The sequence below is a fragment of the Myotis davidii genome, unplaced genomic scaffold, assembly GCF_000327345.1.
Source record: "Myotis davidii unplaced genomic scaffold, ASM32734v1 scaffold96, whole genome shotgun sequence".
In the NCBI taxonomy this organism is placed as follows: domain Eukaryota; kingdom Metazoa; phylum Chordata; class Mammalia; order Chiroptera; family Vespertilionidae; genus Myotis; species Myotis davidii.
In genome coordinates this window covers 3,227,933-3,235,267 of record NW_006289416.1, presented here as the reverse complement: position 1 = coordinate 3,235,267, position 7,335 = coordinate 3,227,933, and the positions used below count along the sequence as shown (strand labels likewise).

General features: G+C 42.3%; 1 protein-coding gene and 1 pseudogene across 1 annotated transcript in view; one reads left to right on the top strand and one right to left on the bottom strand.

The window, feature by feature from the left end:
* The window catches only part of LOC102751708, a 25,100-nt pseudogene extending 22,374 nt beyond the window's left edge, over positions 1-2,726 (bottom strand).
* A 551-nt stretch (positions 2,727-3,277) lies between these two features.
* The window catches only part of SMCHD1 (structural maintenance of chromosomes flexible hinge domain containing 1), a 132,474-nt gene continuing 128,416 nt past the window's right edge, over positions 3,278-7,335 (top strand). Inside the window, exon 1 of the mRNA XM_015562675.1 lies at positions 3,278-3,283. Coding sequence (XP_015418161.1) covers positions 3,278-3,283 — 6 coding nt within the window. The remainder of the gene's footprint in view (positions 3,284-7,335) is intronic.

Sequence of the window (7,335 nt, the reverse complement as noted above, 5' to 3'; positions counted from 1 at the left end):
ACATATTAATTTGTGGATATTGTACCATCCTTCCATCCCCAGAATAAATCCCACTTGATCATGGTGTATGATCTTTCTAATGTAATGCTGGATCCAATTTGCTAGGATTTGGTTGAGGATTTTAGCAACTATGTTCATCAAGGATATTGGCCTGTAGTTCTCTTTTTTTGTGGTGTCTTTATCTGGTTTTGGGTTTAGGTAAGGCTGGCTTCATAGAAAGAGCTTGGAAGTGTGCCTTCCTCTTTAATTTTTTGGTATAGTCTGAGGAGGATAGGTTTTAGTTCTTTGAATGCTTGGTAGAACTCCCCTGTAAAGCCATCCGGACCAGGACTTTTGTTTGAAGGAAGATTTTTGATCGCTGTTACAATTTCTTCTGTAGTTATCAACCTATTCAGGTTTTTTGACTCTTCTTGGTTGAGTTTTGGGAGCTTGTATTTTTCTAAGATTATGTCCATTTCATCTAGGTTTTCCATTTTGTTGGAATAGAGTTTTTCATCGTGTTTTTTCATAATCATTTGTATTTTTGTGGGATCAGTGTTATTTCACCTCTTTCATTTCTGATTTTGTTTATTTGGGTCCTCTCTCTTTGCTTCTTGGTGAGCCTGTCTAGAGGTTCATCAATCTTGTATATCCTTTCAAAGAACCAGCTGTTGGTTTCGTTGATCTTTTGTATTTTTTTTTTTGTCTCTATGTCGTTTATCTCCACTCTGATTGTTATTTCCTTCCTTCTGCTTACACTGGGCTTTTCTTGTTGCTCTCTTTCTAACTCTTTGAGTTGTAGGGTTAGATAATTTATTACCATTGTTTCTTGTTTTTTGAGGCAGGCCTATAGAGCTATGAACTTCCCTCTCAAGACTGCTTTCACTGTGTCCCATAGATTTTTGGATTGTTGTGTTTTCATTGTCGTTTGTTGCCATGATGCTTTTTATTTCTTCTTTGATCTCTCGGATAACCCAGTCATTGTTTAATAGCATGCTATTTAGCCTCCAGGTGTTTGATTTCATTTTTATTGTTTTTATCGTAGTTGATTTCTAGTTTTATGCCATTGTGATCTGAGATAGTGTTTGATTTGATTTCTATCTTCTTGAATTTGAAGAGACTTTGCCTGTGACTCAATATATGGTCTATCTTTGAAAATGACCTTTGTGCACTTGAGAAGAATGTATATTCTATGGCTTTGGGGTGAAATGTTCTGAAGATGTCAATCAATTCCATTTGGTCTAGTGCAGGGGTGGGCAAACTTTTTGACTCGAGGGCCACAATGGGTTCTTAAACTGGACTCAGAAGAAGGAGCTGTGGCCGTGTTTCTCGACGTTGCCATGTTAACACCGCTGCTGGTGAAGGAGTGGAGGGGAGAGCAAGAGAACCCTCCGCTCTTTCAGCTCCGCGGGCCGGATAGAATAGCCAAACAGGCCGGATCCAGCCCGCGGGCCGTAGTTTGCCCACGGCTGGTCTAGTGGGTCATTTAGGATTGATGTTTCTTTGTTGATTTTTTGTTTAAAGGATTTGTCCAATGGTGATAGTGGGGTATTAAAGCCCCCTACTATGACTGTATTAGTATCAATCTCTCCCTTGATATCCTCCAGAGGTTTTTTTGTTTTTTGTTTTTTTGTTTAATCTATTTGGGTGCTTCTGTTTTGGGTGTGTATGTGTTTACCAGAGTTATATTTTCTTGTTGAATTGCTCCCTTTAGTATTATGAAGTGGCCTTCCTTATCTCTTGTTATGTCCTTCACTTTGAGATCTAATTTGTCAGATATAAGTATTGCTACCCCAGCTTTTTTTTCATTTCCATTCTCCTGAAAAACCTTTTCCATCCCTTCACCATCAGTCTGTGTGAGCCCTTTTTAATGAGGTGGGTTTCCTGTAGACAGCAGATATATGGGTCATGTTTTTTTTGTCTACTCAGCTACCCTATTTCTTTTGATTGGGGCATTTAATCCATTAACATTTAAAGTTATTATTGATAAGTACTTGTTTATCGCCATTTTTATTCTTTACGTCTGTGTTCCTTCTTCCTTTCCTATTTCCTCTTTTTACAGCAGACCCTTTAGCATTTCTTGCATTGCTGGTTTGGTGGTAATAATCTCCCTTAGTCCTTTTTTGTCTGTGAAGCTCCTGATTTCACCCTCAATTTTAATTAATAGCCTTGCTGGGTACAGTATTCTTGGATTCAGACTCTTCCTTCGCATGACTTTGTGTATTTCATTCCATTCCCTTCTTGCTTGATGCGTTTCTGTTGACAGATCAGTCGCTAGTCTGATGTAGGATCCTTTGTAGGTAACTTTTTGTCTCTCTCTGGCCACTTTTAAAATCCTGATTTTGTCATTGGTGTTTGTTTGCCAATTTAATTATAATGTGCCTTGGTGTCAGTCTTTTGGGGTTCATTTTGTTTGGGACTCTGTCAGCTTCTTGGATTTGTATGAGTTTTTTCTTCCCTATATCAGGGAAGTTTTCTGTCATTATTTCTTCAAACAGATTTTCTATTCTTTGCTCAGTTTTCTCTCCTTCTGGCACTTCTGTTATGCGGATATTTCTTCTTTTTGTGTAGTCCCAAAGTTCCCTTAGGCTCTCCTCCTGTTTTTTAAGTTTTTTTTCTAGATCCTGCTCTGCTTGGGTATTTTTTCCTACCTTGTCTTCTAGCTCACTGATACAGTCCTCTGCTCCTTCTAGTCTACTGTTGATGCTTTCTATTGAATTCTTTATAGCAGCGATGTCATTTTTCATTTCCTCTTGGTTCTTACACATATTGTTGAATTTGTCTTCCATTCTTTTCAGCCACCTTATGACCATTTCTCTGAATTCTTTCTCTGACATATTGATTGCCTCCTTTTCGTTTACTTCCTTTTCTGGTGATACCTCCTTTATTTTTTTTGCGGGCTGTTTCTTTGTCTCCCCATGATCTCTCTTCTCCGGGTGTCTGGTTATGTAGCTCTCTCCTTTCCGTGAGGAGGAGCAGGGATCGTCCGAGACCACGTATTCACACTGCTTGAGATCCGGTGTTCCTGGGTTTGTAGGTGGTCCCTGGGTGCCATGGTTGCAGGGTCCCTGAATGTATATGCTTCCAATAACAGCCACTCTCCTGAAAAAAATTTTGATAGTGAAGAAGGCGAAGAGCAAGGTGTGTATGGTCTTGGAGCAGGGGATCGGAAATTAGATTCATAAGTAGGATGAATTTTTAACAGGTGGTAAAAAGAAGGAATAGGGAAAATCTAATGCAGGAATAGTGTAAGAGAGCAGGACAACAAAAGGAGAAAAGTGAGGGGTGGAGTTTTGGCATGAAGGTAAAGTTGAGATAGGCATGTACCTTGGTTGCAGGCACATCCCCGGCAGGGCTTGTGCAGGAGGCAGCTGATTGATGTTTCTCTCTCATTGATGTTTCTAACTCTCTGTCCCTCTCCCTTTCTCTCTGTAAAACATCAATAAAATATGTTTTAAAAAAAAGAAAATCTAATGCAAGAATAGGGTAAGAGAACAGAACAACAAAAGGGGAAAAGTAAGGGGTGCAGTATTGGCATAAAGGTAAAGTTGAGATAGAGTAAAATGATGCCAAAGGAAAAATGAAAATAGAATGTAGAACATTAATCCCAAAATAAAATAAAGAGAAAATAAAATGTAGCTTTTTTAAAAAAAAGGATAAAATAGTAGTAATAATACTAATTAAAAGTAAAAATATAATGATTAAAAAGGTAAAATCAAGTAAGAAAAAAACATTAGTTTCTTAAGTAAAAGGTGAAAAAATAAAAATGTGCAGTAGTGAAGGTCATTGACTTCCTCTACTCTTCTGTTTAGCATGCCTTTTTCCTGTCAGGTAGGATAGTATTGAAGTTCCCTGCGATACACTGCTCCTCCGTGTTGTAAACCACAGTCCTGATTTTAAAGCAGGCAATATTTCTTTGTTTCCAGACTGCCTTTATTTGTGTTTACAGAAGAGTCAATTTGTGATTCAGCCCCTGGGTGGCAGTGTTTCTGGATTGACCTCCGGGGCTATAAGTCCTTTCTAGCCAGTATTTAGGTTTTGTTTTCCCTGTTGCACTTAATACTGGTTTGGGAGAATCGAGTGCCCCAGAGCTAGTTCCCTGATTGTTACTCCCTGCTCTGATCCCCAGGTTCCACAAAAAGAACTTTTCTCTGCAGTCTCTGAGAGTGTCCCCAATTGGGTGATCCTATGTATTTGGTTTAGTAATCAAAATCAAGGATTTAAAGAGAAAAAAAGAGCCAGAGTAAGTGCGTGAGCTTGCAACTTTTACCGTCCAGCACTGCGCAATTCTCCAAACGTCTCTTCCACATGTCCTTTTCCCCTGGCACTAAGCTGCCAGCACACTGGTAAAATCTGAGACTGCCTTTTTGTGCCCAGTCCAGCTATGGGCTGATTTTTAGAGTTCCCTTCTGCCAGCAGCCCTGCAGATCCCCTTCCACACTCGCAGATCACGCTGGCCCCAACGGCCATGGACTTTGTGGGGTGTAGGCTTCCCCTGTGTGCGTTTCTCCAACCTGGATTGCAGACCTCACCTTTCCCTAGGCTAAATCTGACCTTTCTGTGAGGAGGAGCAGGGCTCGTCCGAGTCCACATATTTGTGCTGCTTGAGATCCGGTGTTCCTGGGTTTGTAGCTGGTCCCTGGGTGGTGGTTGCAGGGTCCCGGGATGTATATGCTTCCGATAACAGCTACTCTCCCCTTCAAGATGGCGTGGTATCCGCAACAGAGCCAGCCGTCCGGGAGAGATTTCAGCAGCAGTGGAGGCTGCCTGGTCAGGGGAGCCCAGCCCGATAGTCTCCAACCGTCCCCTGGAGTATAGCTATCACTCACCCACAAATTTACATTCTCCATATTCCACACACTCTCCTTTCATTTTCTCACTCACACATTTTCTTGCAGTCTGCCTTCCTGTCGGCAGCCATCTTCAAGCTTTACTTTTTTATTTTTGGGAATTTACTTTTTAAAGCATCATTAGATTATGCCAACTAATCTCATAATGTTATGTCCATTACATACAAAAAACAGAAGACACTGAAATAAATTACTGAATTAAAGCGCAAGGTTTATATAAATAACTAGAGGCCTGGTGCACAAAATTTGTGCACTCAGGGGAGGGGGGTGTCCCTCAGCCTGGTTTGCGCCCTCTCACAGTCCAGGAGTCCTCAGGGGATGTCTGACAGATGGCATAGGCCCACAGGCCTAAGCTGGCAGTTGGACATCCTTAACGCTGCTCCTGCCACCGCTGCTGTGCTCACTGGCCGTTATCCCGGCTTCTGGCTGGCCGGCGATCCCACCGCCACTGAACACCAGGGGGCAGCTTCTGCATTGAGCGTCTGCCCCCTGGTGGTCAGTGCGTGTTATAGCGACCAGTCATTCCGCCGTTTGGTCGACTTGCATATCAGTCTTTTATTATATAGGAGTAGAGGCCTGTTGCACGAAAAGATTCGTGCAATAGGCCTTCCCTTCCCCTGGCTGCCGGCACCGATTTTCCTCTGGCACCCGGGACCCAGGCCTTCACTCTGGCCAGAGCCGCCTTCAGTCTTCGCTGCTGTGGTCGGAGCCGCCTTCAGTCTTTGCTCCACCGCTTCGTGCCTACGTATGCAAATTAACCGCCATCTTTGTTGGCAGTTAGTTTGCATATCTTGCTGATTAGCCAATGGGAGGCATAGCAAAGGTATGGTCAATTACCATGTTTGTCTATTATTACATAGGATAAGCAGTGAAACTGGGATTGGAATCTAGGTATGTTTTATTCTAAAGCTTATAGTATTTTTTTCTTTGTTTGTTTAGACCTCAACAATGCCCACACTATCAACTGAAGCTTTCAGTTTCTTTGTTAGGAGAGGAGGCAAAATAGTGTACTAAATTAAAATTTTTCATTAAAACTCAAATCAGTAACTTTGTAGTGCTAGAAAGTATTGTGGATCCTAAATTATTATTTGGGGGGAAACTCTTCTTGTGGAAAAGGGAGCAATCAAGAGGGAAAATGAGGAAAGAGTAGGTCTGTAAGAAGCCCCTAGATTGTGGTAAGCAGCTATCGAGCCTTTGTGGTCTTTCAGAATCAAAGATTAGAAAATGACTCATTTGGGTAGTTCTTAAATATGTCCAGACATTAAATCCCATGTATGTAAACCCTCCTCTCCTGCCTACTATACCTTGTTACCCTACTGTGGCACTTGCTATACATACCATAATACTTTTTTTATATATTGTATGCTCCTTGAGGGCAGGAGCCTTACCTAATAGTTTATAGCTGTTTAATGAATCAATCTCTTATTTCCATCAAAAACTTTGAACATAGGGTACATTATGTTAAAAATGCCATAAGATGAGAAAAGAAATAGTAAAAGAAGATAGATGTAGAAAAGAATAGAATAGTAACGAGGAGGGTTAATAAATGCATGTTCATTTGATAATATATTACACCAATGCTGAGCTATGAAATCAGCTTTGAATTTCTTAGAGGTCAAAACGTTGAAGGAAAGATAAGTGATAGAAAAGAAACATTCCCACTGCTAGGGTAGCAAAGCTTTAATTTGAGTAAAATTTCTCCCTAGATTCCTCACAAATCCTGCGTGATAAAATGGACAACATCCTTACAGATAGGAAAGGCTGCTTCTTATCTTATCCTTTAGTGCACGGTAGGTTGTGCATTATTTAGGGTAGTACAAATTGCTTTAACCAGTTACCAGCAAGATTTTAGTAGATTACTCAAGTGTAGTAAGTGTTCCTGGTCTGTGGATGGTCAAGGATTTGTATGAGTTTGGTCAGGGACAAAGCCATCTATAATAATAGAAGTGTAATATGCAAACTGACTGAATGAACAGAGAATGACTGTCTGTCCGGACGACCACACCATGACACACACTGGCACCAGGCCAGCCAAGGCAGGTGCGATGCAATTGGTCGGGGGGCCCCGCCATCGCCCCATGATCGCCCCACAGAGGGAGGCCCAGCCCACCCTCTGCAGGGAGATTGATGGTCGAGCTCTGCAATTGATTGACCCAAAGAGGCAGTCACAGGCCACCCTTTGCGCGGTGATTGATTATGGGTGGGCGGGACCTCCCTCTGCTTAATATAAAGCTAATATGCAAATTGAATGGCGGAACAACTGGTCGCTATGATGTGCACTGACCACCAGGGGGCAAACGCTCAACACAGGAGATGTCCTCTAGTGGTCAGTGTGCTCCCACGGGGGGAGCGCCACTCAGTCAGAAGCCGTGCTCACCACTGGCGAGCACAGCGGCAGTGGTGGGTGCCTCTCCCGTCTCTGTGTCAGTTGGACATCCCCCGAGGATTCCTGGACTGCGAGAGGGTGCAGGGCAGGCTGAGGCACCCCCCCCCCCCCACGTCACAG